The sequence below is a fragment of the Carcharhinus amblyrhynchos genome, chromosome 11 (assembly GCF_965287045.1).
Source record: "Carcharhinus amblyrhynchos chromosome 11, sCarAmb.v2.hapA, whole genome shotgun sequence".
Taxonomy (NCBI): Eukaryota; Metazoa; Chordata; class Chondrichthyes; order Carcharhiniformes; family Carcharhinidae; genus Carcharhinus; species Carcharhinus amblyrhynchos.
The window spans coordinates 20,880,365-20,896,919 of record NC_137334.1 but is presented as its reverse complement, the minus strand read 5'-3'; the positions used below and the strand labels follow the sequence as shown (position 1 = coordinate 20,896,919).

Genomic DNA, 16,555 nt, shown 5'->3' with positions numbered 1-16,555 from the left:
ATTCACTACCACTGAATATAGTTGAGGCCAAAATGTTGTGTGATTTCAAGAAGAAATTAGATATAGCTCTTGGGGTTAAAGGAATCAAGGGTTATAAGGGGAAACCAGGATATTGAATTTGATGATCGGCCATGATCAAAATGAATGGCAGAGCAGGCTCGAACAGCCTGCTTCTCGTTTCTATGTTTACAATTCAAACCAGGAACACAATGTAAAAAGGGGAAGACAATGTAATCCACGAACCCAATTAAACCAGGAACACAATGCAAAAGTGGCATAGTGGTTAGCACTACTGCCTTCAGCACCAGGGACCTGGGTTCAATTCCCGGCTTGGGTCACTGTCCGCGCAGAGTCTGCACATTCTCCCCACATCTGCGTGAGTTACCTCTGTGTACCCCTGTTTCCTCCCACAATCCGAAAGACTGAAATGCACCAAAAGGCTAGGTGCATTGGCTATGCCTGAACAGGCACCGGAGTGCGGTGATTTGGGGATTTTCACAGTAGCTTCATTGTAGTGTTAATGTAACCCTACTTGTGACTAATAAATAAACATGAACTTAAAAGGGGAACGCAGTGTAAACACAGGTACATAATTTAATTTCAGGAACACAACATAGATAGAGGAACACAGTGTAATTCCAGGAAAACAGTGTGATCCAGGAACAGATTTTAAACAAAGAGAACAGTGTAAAAATGGAAACTCAATGGGAATACTGTGTAATCCAGGAACCGCATTAAACAGGGAACACAATTTAAAGAGAGGAACATAATGCAATTCCAGGAATACAGTGTAAAAAGAGGAACACAGACACGGCAGCAGGTTTGCACCATGCAGCCACCCTACAGCATGTGTCTCTCCCTGTCTCTGCCTCCCCATTTCGAAACGCGCTTACTGTGCTGCCCCGTGTGTTCTGGCCTCTTTCGGCTGCAGTTTAGGCCGTGCCGGCCTCTGGTGGAGGATCGAGCAGACCCTGCAGCGGGGAATCCCGGGGACAGACCGAGGATCGAGCATGGGAGAGCGGCAGGTGAGGCCCCAGAGAGAGAGAGAGACTCCTCCAGAGAAACTCCCCCAGCATTGCACCCCAGAGACATACTCACACTGTCCCATCTCACTGTATAACATTGGGGTACAGCGCTGGTGGGGATAGGTCTGTCAGTGTATAATACTGGGGTACAGCACTGGTGGGGATGGGTCTGTTGCTGTATAACACTGGGTACAGCACTGGTGGGGATGGGTCTGTTGCTGTATAATACGGGGTACAGCACTGGTGTGGATGGGTGTGTCGCTGTATAACACTGGGGTACAGCACTGGTGGGGATGGGTCTGTTGCTGTATAACACTGGGTACAGCACTGGTGGGGATGGGTCTGTTGCTGTATAATACGGGGTACAGCACTGGTGTGGATGGGTGTGTCGCTGTATAATACTGGGGTACAGCACTGGTGTGGATGGGTCTGTTGCTGTATAATACTGGGGTACAGCACTGGTGGGGATGGGTCTGTCGCTGTATAACACTGGGGTACAGCACTGGTGGGGATGGGTCTGTTGCTGTATAATACTGGGGTACAGCACTGGTGGGGACGGATCTGTTGCTGTATAATACTGGGGTACAGCACTGGTGGGGACGGGTCTGTTGCTGTATAATACTGGGGTACAGCACTGGTGGGGATGGGTCTGTCGCTGTATAATGCTGGGGTACAGTACTGGTGGGGATGGGTCTGTTGCTGTATAATACTGGGGTACAGCACTGGTGGGGACGGGTCTGTTGCTGTATAATACTGGGGTACAGTACTGGTGGGGATGGGTCTGTCGCTGTATAATACTGGGGTACAGTACTGGTGTGGATGGGTGTGTCGCTGTATAATACTGGGGTACAGTACTGGTGGGGATGGGTCTGTTGCTGTATAACACTAGGGTACAGTACTGGTGGGGATGGGTCTGTCGCTGTATAATACTGGGGTACAGTACTGGTGGGGATGGGTCTGTCGCTGTATAATACTGGGGTACAGTACTGGTGGGGATGGGTCTGTCACTATAACACTGGGGTACAGTACTGGTGGGGATGGGTCTGTCGCTGTATAACACTGGGGTACAGTACTGGTGGGGATGGGTCTGTCACTGTATAACTCTGGGGTACAGTACTGGTGGAGACGTGTCTGTCACTGTATAATACTGGGGTGCAGTACTGGTGGGAACCAGTCTATCACTGTATAACACTGGGGTACAGTACTTGTGGGGCTGGGTCTGTCGTTGTATAACACTAGGGTACAGTACTGGTGGGGATGGGTCTGTCACTGTGTAACACTGGGGTACTGCGCTGGTGGGGACGGGTCTGTCACTGTAACACTGGGTACAGTGTTGCTGGGGACGGGTCTGTCAGTGTATAATACAGTACCGGTGGGGATGGGTATGTCACTGTATAACACTGGGATAAAGTACTGGTGGGGATGGTCTGTCAGTGTGTCACACTAAGGTATAGTACTGGTGGAGATGGGTCTGTCACTGTATAACACTGGGGTACAGTACTGGTGGGGATGGGTCTGTCACTGTATAACACTGGGGTACAGTACTGGTGGGGACAGGTCTGTCACTGTATAATACTGGGGTACAGTACAAGTGGGGATGGATTTGTCGGTGTATAACACTGGGATAAAGTACTGGTGTGGATGGGTCTGTCAGTGTATAACACTGGTGCACAGTACTGGTGGGGATGGGTCTGTCAGTGTATAACACTGGGGTACAGTACTGGTGAGGCTGGGTCTGTTGCTCTATAACACTGGGTACAGCACGAGTGGGGACGGGTCTGTCACTGTATAACACTGGGGTACAGTACTGGTGGGGAGGGTCTGTCATTGTATAACACTGAGGTACAGTACTGGGGTGGGGACAGGTCTGGCACTGTATAACACTGGGGTACAGTACTGGTGGGGATGGGTCTGGCACTGTATAACACTGGGGTACAGTACTGGTGGGGATGGGTCTGTTACTGTATAACACTGGGGTACAGTACTGGTGGGGATGGGTCTGTCACTGTATAACACTGGGTACAGTACTGGTGGGGATGGGTCTGTCACTGTATAACGCTGGGATACAGTACTGGTTGGGGAGGGGTCTGTCACTGTATAACACTGGGGTACAGTACTGGTGGGGATGGGCCTGTCACTGTATAACACTGGGGTACAGTACTGGTGGGGATGGGCCTGTCACTGTATAACACTGGGGTACAGTACTGGTTGGGGATGGGTCTGTCACTGTATAACACTGGGGTACAGTACTGGTTGGGGATGGGTCTGTCACTGTATAACACTGGGGTACAGTATTGGTGGGGATGGGTCCGACATTGTATAATACTTGGGTACAGTACTGCTGGAGGTAAGTGTTAATATTGCCCTGTTCTACCCTCTCGGGTGAGGGTATTATCTTGAAGACTTCTATCTGGTCACCGCACCGCCTTCTCCTCTACAGAGACATGGGTCCTTGTCTCTTTTGCCTTTCCTCAGAGTTATTCTGGTTCTTCGTCACCATTACAAATTAATTCTATGCCGTCACATATCTATTTTGTAGTGTTCATAATGCTCTTGATTGTGCTGTTTGCAAAGTTATGAACAAGTTTAACATGGCTTCGCTGCTTTGTATTTTTGTCCATGTTAGAATGAAGGCTGTGTATGGTTTGTATTTCTGTATTTGACTTTTTGTCATGGAGTGTGCCATACAATGATTGGTATAAGTCACCCGATATCCTTTTACTGCAGAATCTTATTTTGCTTCATATTTTCCAAGCAGTGGGCAATCTCCTTCACCCTTCCAAGATCCACCTCCTCAGACTTAAGCTGTATCAAGACTAATTTACCATTACATGCGCAGGCTGCAATTTTTTTCCTGTCCTCTTGCATGTTGACATGTCCTTTCTTTGTGTTAACTACCCACCCTAATCTGGCCTAAAAACAGACTCTCTCCACAGAAGCTGCTAGACCTGCTGAGTATTTCCAGCATTTCTGTTTTTATTCCAGATTTCCATGCAGTATTCTGCTTACACCCAAGTTTGGTGTTGACTGGAAATTTTGAAATCTTCTAATTCTGATGAGGAGAGATTGGTTCAACTGGGCCTGTATTCACTGGAAGTTTAAGTTTGTGTATTCACCACAAGTCAGCTAATATTAATGCTGCAATGAAGTCACTGTGAACATCCCCTAGTCGCCACACTCCGGCACCTATTTGGATATACAGAAAGAATTTAGCACCTAACCTGCACATCTCTCGGACTGTGGGAGGAAACCGGAGCGCCTGGAAGAAAACCACGCAGACATGGGGAGAAAGTGCAAACTCCACACAATGACCCAAGCTGGGAATCGAACCTGGGTCAGTGGCGCTGTGAGGTGACACTGTGCCAAGAGGGATGAGAATTGACCTGATTGAAATGTATAAAATCCTAATTGGGCCAAACAGACTCAATGCAGGGAGGATGTTTTCCATGGTTGGGGAATCTGGAACCCGGGGGCCCAGTCTTAGGATACAGGGTAGACCATCTAGGACTGAGATGAGGACACATGTCTTCACTCAGAGGCTGATGAACCACAGAATTCACTGCCACAGAAGACTGTGGAGGCCATGTTATTGAATACAGGGAATGTATTCGAGAAAGATTTATTTTTTTAATGGCATCCAAGGATATGGGAAGAATGCGGGAATATGGCATTGAGAGTAACAGCCCTGATCTGACTGAATGACAGAGTAGGCTTGAAAGGCCAAATGGCCTCGTTTCTGTGTTTGTATTCCCAAGTTCAAGCTGTTTGTCGAAGTTTTGAACGACAGTGGTGCTGGCACTGATCCCGGGGAACATTACTTCCATCCATTTATCTGTCTGGGTAGTTTAACCCTGACCCCACTGCTTTCTGTTTAGTGGCCACTAACACTGACAGTCAGAAGTGCACGATACTTATCAAAGACCTTTTGGATAGTGCATCTGCCTCTTAGGTTACTTTTTGCCCAATTTAACTTCCAGTTAATATTTTGGTGTGAAAGCTTGCTGTGGCCTGTTGTGCAGTGGGAGCTTCCAGGGAATGGAGGCTCAGTGTGGAACGTTCCTGCAGTGCATCGTTCTAGTCTGTCTCTAACAGACAGCATTTGACCTCTCCCTTTGTTTACACACCCCGCTGGAGTCAAATAACTTGGTGGGCACACACAACATGGAAGGCTCAGGAGAGTTGTGAAATCCTGCAAGAAATTAGAATACTATGTTCTTTGAAGATGTATGCGCGTGTGTGCGTGCGCGTGTGTGTGTGTGTGTGTGTGTGTGTGTGTGCGTGCGCATGCACACATGTATCATGTGCGTGTGTGTGTATGCGTGTGTGTGTGCGCATGCGTTCGTGTATATGCATGCACATGTGCACGTGCATATGTGTGCGTGCGGGGGGGGGTGTGTGTGTGTGTGTGTGTAAGTGCGTATGTGTTTTAAATTCAGTTTTGTACTGTGGCCATCACTGGCAAAACCAACATTTATTGCCCATCCCTTGAGAAGGGAGTTATTTGACAAGGAAGCATACTATGAAAGGTCTGACACTGGGACATTCCGAAGAACAAAGGGACTTTGGCATGTTTGCCCATAGATCTCTAAAGGCAGAAAGGCAGGTTGATAGCGTGGTGAAAAAGGCACATGGGACACTGGCCTTTATCAATTGGGGTATAGATTGCGAAAGCAGAGAGGTCATGATGGAGTTGTATCGAACTTTTGTGAGGCCACAGCTGGAGTACTGTGTGCAGTTCTGGTCATCACATTGTAGGAAGAGTGTGATTGCACTGGATGGGGTGTGGAGGAGGTTCACCAGGATGCTGCCTGGGATGGAACATTTAACTTATGAAGAGAGGTTGGATAGGCTTGGGTTGTTTTGGGGCGTTTGACAAGGTACCTCACAAGAGGTTATTGCAGAAGGTAAGGGGGCATGGAGTTGGGGGTAGGGTGTTAGCGTGGATAGAGGATTGGTTGTCAAATAGGAGGCAAAGAGTAGGGGTTAATGGGTGCTATTCAGATTGGCGGTTGGTGACTAGTGGAGTGCCCCAGGGGTCGGTGCTGGGGCCTCAGCTATTTACCATTTATATAGATGATCTGGAGGAGGGAACCGAGTGTATGGTGTCGAAATTTGCTGATGACACCAAGATTGGTGGAACGGCAAATTGCGCGGAGGGTGTGGAGAGTCTGCAGAAGGATCTAGATAGGCTGGGCGAATGGGCCAGGAAATGGCAAATGGAATTTAATGTTGGCAAGTGTGGGGTGGTCCACTTTGGTAGGAATAATGGTAGGAAGGACCATTACTTATGTGGCGAAAAACTGCAGCATGCGACGGTGCAGAGGGACCATGGGGTCCTTGTGCATGAGTCACAAAAACCCAGCCAGCAGGTGCAGCAGGTGGTCAGGAAGGCGAATGGGATGCTGGCCTTCATAGCGAGGGGGATTGAATATAAAAGTAGGGAGGTCTTGCTGCGGCTGTATAGGGCATTGGTGAGGCCGCAGCTGGAGTACTGTGTGCAGTTTTGGTCGCCGTTCTTACGCAAGGATATTTTGGCCTTGGACGGAGTGCAGAGGAGCTTTACTAGGATGATACCAGAGTTGAGGGGGTTGAGCTATGAGGAGAGGCTGAATAAACTAGGCTTGTACTCGTCAGAGTTTAGAAGAATGAGGGGAGATCTCATTGAGACGTTTAAGATGATGAATGGGATGGATAGGATAGAGGTGGAGAGACTCTTCCCGCTCAGAAAGGACAGTAGGACTAGGGGGCACAGCCTCAAGATAAAGGGGGGGCAGTTTAGAGCAGAGTTGAGGAAGAACTTCTTCACTCAAAGGGTGGTGAATCTCTGGAATTCTCTGCCCGTTGAAGTGGTGGAGGCTGCCTTGCTAAATATTTTTAAGACGTGGGTTGATGGGTTTTTGATAAGCGAGGGGATTAAGGGTTATGGGGAGAGGGCAGGAATGTGGAACTGAGACACGACAGATCAGTCATGATCTTATTGAATGGCGGGGCAGGCTCGAAGGGCTAGATGGCCTACTCCTGCTCCTATTTCTTATGTTTTCTCTGGAGCAGAGAAGACTGAGGAGAGATCTGATTGAGGTGCTCAAGATTATGAGGGGCACAGACCGAGTGGATAGGGATAAGCTGTTCCCCTTAGTTGAAGGGTCAGTTATGAGGGTGGGAGGATTAGGGGGAATTTGAGGAAAAACTTTTTTACCCAGAGGGTGGTGACGGTTTGGAATGCACTGCCTAGGAGGGTGATGGAAGCGGGATGAGCACTTGACATTCAAGGCTGTGGGCCAAGTGTTAGCAAGTGGGATTAGGTTGGCAGGTCAGGGCCTTTCATGTATCAGTGCAGATTCGATGGGCCAAAGGGCCTCTTCTCTGTTGTATGATTCTGTGATTCTGAAAAGAGAGCTGCTTTCGTGAATTGATGTCTGTTTATTGACGGTACTCCCACAGCGCTGTTAGGAAGAGTCAATCTGCTTTTATTACTCTTATAGGATTTCACACAATGCTTTGCTGGGCTATTTTGGAGCGCAGTTTAAAAAAAAATCTTTCACAGAATATGGGTGTTACTGGTTAAGCTAACATTTGATGCCCATCCCTATTTGCCCTTGACAGGATGGTGGTATGCCACCTTCTTGAACTGTCACAGTCCGTGTGGCATAGGTATACCCATTGTGCTGTTAGGGAGGGAGCTCCAGGATTTTGACCCAGCGACAGTGAGGGAATGGTCGATATATTTCCAAGTCAGGATTTTGAGTGAAACACTATCGTGGTGTGCACACACTAGTCCCTGCCTCTGACTAGAATTCAGCAGGCTCAGTCCAGGGCCTGCCTAATGAAAAGCCTGGGTAATAAGTTCTAGATGGGCAGGCTACTCACTGCCTGTTACCAGGGGAACTCGTACTCAACCAGCCCCAAAGGGAGATCAATCAGTGATTCCCCGTGGACATCGAAGGGGGGGGTTATCACAACAGGAATAGAAGTTATTGGGAAATAGAATGTTATCGTTTATTGTGAGGGGAGTTTAATATAAGAGCAAGTAGGCCGTACTTTGATTGTACAGAGTATTGATGAGACCACATCTGGATGACTGTGTAGAGTATTGGTCTCCTTATGGAAGGATGGATGTAAATGCAGAAGCAGTTTGCTAAACTAACATCTTATGGCGAAGATTTGGATAGGCTAGGAATGTGTGGTGCAGTCAGACCTGCCATGGTCTTGTTGAATGATGGAGCAGGCTCAATGGGCTAAGTGGCCTGCTCCTGCTTTTAGCTCCTATGTTTGCATGTAAAATACTGATGTCAAACCAAGTTAGGACAACTGACTCACAGAGGTATCCTACTTAAGGGAGAGATCTTGAGAAAGAATTCCACAGCCTTGGACCCAGACAGCTGAAGGAATGACTACCCCAATGTGAAAAAAAACACGGGGAATGTGCAGAGAAGCCATGGTTGGAGGAACGTCAAGATCGTGAGCGTTATTGGAATGGATGAGGTTATGGAGATACGCAGAGGAGTTGGTGCAGGCTCGGGGACAAGGCAGCTGAGCTTTGGATAACCTGATGTTTACAGAGGGTAGAAAGTTGGAGGCTGACAGGGAGTGTGGTAGAGTTGTCAGGTCTGGAGGTAACAAGGGCATGGATGAGAGTTTCTGCAGCAGAAGAGCTGAGACAGGGCCAGAGTTGGATGACTGAAGCAGTCCGTGTTCAAATGCAACAACATCTGGATAATACCCAGGTTTGGGCTGACAAATGATGAGCAACACTCACGCCACGCAAATGCCAGGCAATGACCGCCACCAGTAAGACCGACTCTGACCACTGTCCCTTGATATTCAACGGTGTAACCATCACTGAATCCCTCACTTTGAGGTTACCATTGATCAGAAATTCAACTGGACCCATCAGATAAATGCAGTGGCTACAAGAGCAGGTCAGAGGCTAGGAATACTACGGCAAGTAACTCACCTCCTGGCTCCCCAAAACCTGTCCACCATCTACAAAGCACAAGTCAGGAGTGTGCTGGAATACTCCCCACTTGCCTGGATGGGTGCAGCTCCAACAACACTCAAGGAGCTCGACACCATCCAGGACAAAGCAGCCCACTTGATTGGCACCACTTCTACAAATATTCAATCCCTCCATCACCGATGCTCAGTAGCAGCAGTGTGAACTATCTACAAGATGCACTGCAGCAAGTCACCAAATATCCTTAGATAGCACCTTCCAATCCCATAACCACTTCCATCTAGAAGGACAAGGGCAGCAGCTACGTGGGGCCACCACCACCTGCAAGTTCCTTCCAAGCCACTCACCATCCTGACTTGGAAATATATCGCCATTCCTTCACAGTCGCTGGGTCAAAATCCTGAAATTCCCTCTCTAACGGCATTGTGGGTCAACCCACAGAACACGGACTGCAGCGATTCAAGAACGCAGCTTACCACCACCTTCTCAAGACAACTAGGGATGGACAAAAAATGCTGGCCAGCCAGTGACACCCATGTACCACAAATGAATAAGAAAAATGTTACAGAGATGGAGATAGCCAGGGCTTAGTGACTGTCACTTAGTGTGAACTTGTAGAAACAGTTGTCCACACCATCCTGTCTCTCATTCGTTGTCCACACCATCCTGTCTCTCATTCGTTGTCCAGCTGAAACATAGAATCCCTACGAGTGCAGAAGGAGGCCATTCAGCCCATTGAGTTTGCGCCAACTCTTTGACAGAGCATCTTCCCCAGGCCCACACCGGCCCCTCCCACACTATCCCTATAGCACCATGCATTATCCTAGAGCACCCAGAGGAAACCCACGCAGACACAGGGAGAATGTGCAGATTCCACACAGACAGTGACTCAAGCTAGGAATCGAACCCAGGCCCCTGGCACTGTGAAGCAACTGTGCTAATCACTGTGCCACCGTGCCATCCTTGTCCGGTTCCTATCTCTGTAATCTCCTCCTGCCCTAAGAGGATCTAAGAGATCTATCCTTCTCAAGCCCGGCCTCTTGAACATCCCGACTTTAATCACTCCACCACTGGTGGCTGCAACTTCAGCTGTCTTGACCCCCGCCCCGGAATTCCCTCTCTGCACCGCCTCCCGACTACACTTTCCTCCCTTAAGACATTCCCATTGATTTGTTTTGATTATTGTCACATTAGTATACAGTGAAAAGTATTGTTTCTTGTGTGCTATACAGACAAAGCATACTGTTCATTGAGAAGGAAAGGAGACAGTGCAGAATGTAGTGTTACAGTCAAAGCTAGGGTGTAGAGAAAGATCAACTTAGTGCGTGGTAGGTCCATTCAAAAGTCTGCTGGCAGCAGGGAAGAAGCTGTTCTTGAATTGATTGGTCCGAGACCTCAGACTTTTGTATCTTTTTCCCGATGGAAGAAGGTGGAAGAGAGAATGTCTCGGGTACATGGGGTCCTTGATTATGCTGGTTGCTTTGCCGAGGCAGCAGGAAGTGTAAACAGAGTCAATGGATGGGAGACTGGCTTGCGTGATGGATTGGGCTATGTTCACAACCTTTTGTAGTTCCTTGCGGTCTTGGGCAGAGCAGGAACCATACCAAGATGTGATACAACCAGAAAGAATGCTTTCTATGGTGCATCTGTAAAAATTGGTGAGAGTTATAGCTGATATGATCTCTTTGATAATGGTTTTGGCCACCTGCTGTAGTACCTCATGTGGTTTGGTGTTTTATAAGGTCCTAGATATTAAAACCACTAGATAAATGAAGTTGTTGACCTATGGCCAGTCACGTAGACCATCACTTGTGACTTCGATAAGGAGTGTTTGTGTTGGTGGGGATTCTAATTGGAGAGATTCAGACTTGAACTTGCAGGTAAGATTGGCAAAGAAGAAAGAGGTTTTGGAGGCGAGGGAAGTAGGTTTCAAGGACAGACGAGGCAACGATACACATTTGGAAGAGTGGGAGTTACATTAGCAGATTTGAGAGAGAGTGGGGGATTACCTGAGGAGAGGGACTGTTTTCTATATTGGACACGGAGGGTGGGAGGTCACCAGTGTGGTTGGCCTCATGGACAGAGTGACTTGTTGCCCCATTTAAATGAATATTTTCTTCTCTCTAGGTTCATCTGTATGGAATTCTATGGCGAGCTGGACTGCACAGGCAGAAGAAGGGGAAGATTTACTGATGGCCAGCCAGGACACAAGGTATCATACAATCATAGAGTCCCTACAGTGCACAATGAGGCCATTTGGCCCATCAAGTCTGCACCAACCACAATCCCACCCAGGCTCTATCCCCATAACCCCATGCATTTACCCCAGCTAGTCTCCCTGACACTAAGGGGTAATTTAATATAGCCAATCCACCTAACCCGCACATCTTTGGTCTGTGGGAGGAAACCCATGCAGACACAGGGAGAACATGCAAACTCTGCACAGACAGTGACCTGAACAAGAAATAAAACCCGCATCTCTGGCGCTGTGAGGCAGCAGTGCTAATCACTGTGCCACCAAGCCACCCAAAGGCTAACCAGAGACAGAGGAGCGCAGGAAGAGGCTCCCAGGCATTGAGTTGGGAATTACAGAGAATATCGCTCCTTCACAAAGGAAATGGGACAACACGCTGTGAGCTGGTGTGGTCCCACCCAGACCGGGACTGTTCTGCATGGTTTCCAATCCAAACAGTTTTCAATTCATAGAGCCCCTACAATGCAGAAGGAGGCCATTCAGTCCATCGATTCTGCACCAACAACAATCCCGTCTAGACCCTATCCCGGTAACCCCACATATTTATCCCACTAATCCCTCTAACCTATGTACTCTGGGACAGTAAGGGGAAATTTAGCATGGCCAATGCACACCTAATCCGCACATCTTTGGAGTGTGGGAGGAAACCGGAGATCCTGGAGGAAACCCATGCAGACATGGGGAGAATGTGCAAACTCTGCACAGACAGTGACCCAAGTCAGAATTGAACCCAGGTCCCTGGCGCTGTGAGACAGCAGTGCTAACCACTGTGCCGCAGGAGAGCCTAAGAGGGCAAGGTGGGTAGGGGTCTTAACTGACAGCCACCTCATGGCTAAGAAATAAAAACTAAAAACATAAACAGCAGGAAAAGAACGGCAATCCAACCAGGAAGAGTTTACACCCCAGAGAGCAGAGGAAACGTCTGTTTAAAAATGCCAAAAATAAAATGTGCAGTGGGTCCACTTTTATTGTGAGAGTTTCAATTGTGCTTTTATTTCATGTTGTCCAGCCCGAGAGAGGAAGAGAGCCCCCAGGAGCGAGGCATTCTGCATGTCTGGACAGCGTGTGGTAACACCAGCATCCCTGAGCATTTACCTGGCTTGGGTGGAAAGGTGGTGTTGCAGGTTGCCCTGGGGACAGAACACGGTGTGCTCCTACTAGAAGGTGAGCAGGCGGGGCCGGGGGTGGATGGGGGAGCCTTAGGCCTAAGCCCGGCTGGCAGAGAAACAACGGGGAAATACCAACAGCCTGGATAATTAGTGGGATGGGCAAAGTGTAAAAATCTGCAAGGCCAGTAATCATAGAATTCCTACAGTGCAGAAGGAGGCCATTTGGCCCGTCACATCTGCACTGACAACAATCCCACCCAGGCCCTATTCCCACAACCCATCTACCCTGCTAATCCCTCTAATCCATGTATCCTGGGACACGAAGGGGCAATTTAGCATGACTAATCGACTTAACACGCACATCTTTGGTGTGTGGGAGGAAACCGGAGCACCCGGAGGAAACTCACGCAGACACAGGGAGAATGTGCAAACTCCACACAGACAGTGACCCAAGGCCGGAATCAAACCCGGGTCCCTGGCACTGTGAGGCAGCAGTGCTAACCACTGTGCCACCATGCCACCCATGTTTCAAGTTCAATAATGGTCCTCTTTCAAATCCAATATTTGGCTGTTCCAACTCTCCCCTGGCTGTTGTCCCGTAAATATAAGCTTGTTTTGAAGCCAAGTTGTATTCCCAATCCCTACTGTATGCACAGTTCCCCCTCCTGACCTCCATCACCTTGTCCAGCACTGTGACACCATGGGGCCATTTCTCAAGATACTTTTGGTGAACTGGAGCCTGAAATCCTTTTCTCTTTTCAGGCGGAGATGTCTGCAGCTTTGGATGCTTTCCCTGGAGACCGGAGAGTGAGCTCCGTCACTCGGCAGTGCCTGTTCTGGAGCCGGGATTAGCTGGCCTGCGCGTGGCGAGCGTGGCAGCCGGGAGCCTCCACAGCGGAGCAGTGACACAGGATGGAGCTGTGTACATGTGGGGAGAGAATGGGTCCTGCCAGTGCGCAGTCCAGGGTCCGAGCCAGGTCCCGAATCCCACTCTGGTTACAATCTGCGACCCCGAAACCAGCCCCCCCGAACTGGCCAAGACGGTGCAGCTGGCCTGCGGGGAGCAGCACACCCTGGCCCTGTCGTCCAAGAGAGAGGTTTGGGCCTGGGGCAGCGGCTGCCAACTTGGCCTGGTCACCACCGCCTTCCCCGTGGCCAAGCCCCAGAAGCTGCAGCACCTGGCCGGCCGGACGGTCATGCAGATCGCTTGCGGTGCCCACCACAGCCTGGCGCTGGTCCAGAGGCCCTGGCCACACGAGAAGAGGCAGAATTCGGAGAAATGCTGCCACTGTCACCAGCTGCTGCTAACCATGACGGACAAGGAGGACCACGTGATCATCTCGGACAGCCACTACTGCCCGCTGGGCATGGCACTGTCCAGCTCCGAGCCCTCTGCCCCCATCCCCGCCGACCAGCCCCCTCCCCCTCCCGAGCTGCCTCCTCACCGTCAGGCCGCCAGCTCCCAGCTTCCCCAGTCCGTTCAGCCCCAGTGCTCACTGGACGCCGCCGACGAGGTGGAACAGGCAGGGGGTCCAGATACCGCTGGGGAGGGAGCACCTCCCGATCCGCCACGGGAGCCTGAACAGGCGGCAAATGGCACCAAGCCCCGGAGTTCACACTACCCCGACGAAGAGGCAGTGAAGGCCTACCTCAGAAAGCTGTCGGACAACTCGCAGCTGGACTGCTCGGTGAAGAACGCCCATCCTGCCAGCGTGCCACTCTTAACCTCGTCCGAGGGCACCCAGCCCACCAGCCCTTCGTCTGCAGCCCCTTCCACATTCAACAACCTGGTGGTCTCCTGCGCCTCAGTGGTGGGGGAGAGAGTAGCCGCCACCTACGAAGCCCTCTCACTCAGGAAAGTGGTGAATTACTACTACCCCGCGCCGGGTGTGGTTGCCGCTTGCATCGGCAGCCCTGCCAGCAGCGGAATCCAGCACAAGGAGACCAGAGAGGAGCTGGTGAAGATGGAGGAGTGCATGCCCGACAAAAAGAGCTTCAGCCTGGGGGACATCCGCGAGCAAGGCTCCGAAGGCATGTGCCGCCGGCTGTCTCTGCCAGGCCTTCTCTCGCAAGGTACTGCACCACGGCAAGCCAAGGGCGGGGTTCAGGCAAGCAGAGGGCACCAATCCAAATGGAACCATGGTCCCAAAACCGCAGCATCGCTGCAAAGGGCAGATGGATGATTTGTGTAGATGCCCCCTGCCAATCACAATGCACCAACCCTGCCTCCCCCCCGCCCGCCCGCCAACCCTGCCTCCCCCCACCCGCCCGCCGACCCTGCCTCCCCCTCGCCTGCTGACTGACTCCCTCTCACCCGCCCGCCGACCCTGCCTCCCCCTCGCCCGCCCGCCGACCCTGCCTCCCCCTCGCCCGCTGACTGACTCCCTCTCACCCGCCCGCCGACCCTGCCTCCCCCTCGCCCGCCCACCGACCCTGCCTCCCCCTCGCCCGCTGACTGACTCCCTCTCACCCGCCCGCCGACCCTGCCTCCCCCTCGCCCGCTGACTGACTCCCTCTCACCCGCCCGCCGACCCTGCCTCCCCCTCGCCCGCCCGCCGACCCTGCCTCCCCCCGCCCGCCCGCCGACCCTGCCTCCCCCCCCGCCCGCCCGCCGACCCTGCCTCCCCCCCGCCCGCCCGCCGACCCTGCCTCCCCCTCGCCCGCCCGCCGACCCTGCCTCCCCCTCGCCCGCCCGCCGACCCTGCCTCCCCCTCGCCCGCCCGCCGACCCTGCCTCCCCCTCGCCCGCCCGCCGACCCTGCCTCCCCCTCGCCCGCCCGCCGACCCTGCCTCCCCCTCGCCCGCCCGCCGACCCTGCCTCCCCCTCCCACCGACTATGTCTCGTCGTCTCCCACCGACTGTGTCTCTACTTGACCCACACCCGTGATTTCTCTGTTGAAACATGATTTGATTTATTATTGTCACATGTATTGGGATACAGTGAAAAGTATTGCTTCTTGTACGTTACACAGATGAAGCATACTTGTTCATAGAGAAAGAAAGGAGAGGGTGCAGAATGCAGTGTTACAGTCATAGCGAGGGTGCAGAGAACAATCAGCTTAATACAAGGTAGGTCCATTCAAAAGTCTGATGGCAGCAGAGAAGAAACTGTTCTTGAGTTGGTTGGTACGTGACCTCAGATTTTTGTATCTTTTTCTCGATGGAAGAAGGTGGAAGAGAGGATGTCCAGGGTGCGTGGGGTCCTTGATTACGCCCACATTTTAGCCCTTTTATTCATTTATAGGACATGGATGTCACTGTCTGGCCAGCATTTATTGCCCTTCCCTACTTGCCCTTGAACTGAGTGGCTTGCTTGGTCATTTCAGAGGGCAGTTGAGAGTCACATGTAGGCCACATCAGGGTCTGGGATCACATAGAGGTCAGACCGGGTAAGGACGGCAGATTTCCTTCCCTAAAGAACATTAGTGAACCAGATGGCTTTTTCTGACAATGGTTTCATGGTCATCAGTAGATTCTTAACTCCAGATATTTTTTATTGAATTCAGATTCCACCATCTGCCATGGCAGGATTCGAAGCCGGGTCCCAGAACATTATCTGAGTTTCTGGATTAATAGTCCAATAGTACCACTATTGGATACTATAGATAATACCACTAGGCCATCACCTTCTCCTCACATCTTGTGAATGAATTAAAAAAAAGTTAAATATTGGGACAACTGAATTATTTTGAATTTTGATCCAAACATAATTCCAGAAGTGCTGAGCTCTCTCTGCCCAGCAACAGTTTGTGATTAAGCCAGTTTGCCACTTTGATGTCATATTTGATCCTGAGATGATCTCAGATCTCATATTAATACTGTCACTAAGACCAGCTGTTTCCACCTCCAGGAAACCGCTTAAGCTCACCCCTGCCTCCACTCGTCTGTTGCTGAAACCCTCATTTATGTCTTGTTACCTCTAGACCCAATGCAGTCCTTGTTGCTCTCCCTCAACCAACCCTCTGTAAACTTGAGGTCATCCAGAATTCAGCTAGTCATGTCCTATCTCAGAGCGCGTCCCACCCTATACTCACTGATCCACAATGGTTCCCTGCCGAGCAATGCCTTAACTTTGAAATTCTCACCTTTTTTTAATCAAATCCCTCCATAGAATTCCTGCAATGCAGAAGGAGGTCGTTGGGCTCATTGAGTCTGCACCAACCACAATCCCACCCAGGCCCTATCCTCATAACCCCAAGTATTTAAGCTGCTAA

The 16,555-nt window shown here is 50.7% G+C and overlaps 1 protein-coding gene across 4 annotated transcripts in view; it reads left to right on the top strand.

Annotated features, from left to right (window-relative positions):
• Positions 1 to 917: 917 nt before the first annotated feature.
• als2b (alsin Rho guanine nucleotide exchange factor ALS2 b) overlaps positions 918 to 16,555 on the top strand; it is a 103,047-nt gene continuing 87,409 nt past the window's right edge. For all 4 annotated transcript variants that reach the window (XM_080198737.1, XM_080198735.1, XM_080198736.1 and 1 more), the window contains exons 1-4: positions 918 to 1,025; positions 11,107 to 11,191; positions 12,243 to 12,397; positions 13,105 to 14,415. In XM_080198737.1, the coding sequence (XP_080054863.1) occupies positions 11,127 to 11,191; positions 12,243 to 12,397; positions 13,105 to 14,415 (1,531 nt within the window). In that variant the 5' untranslated portion in view covers positions 918 to 1,025; positions 11,107 to 11,126. The remainder of the gene's footprint in view (positions 1,026 to 11,106; positions 11,192 to 12,242; positions 12,398 to 13,104; positions 14,416 to 16,555) is intronic.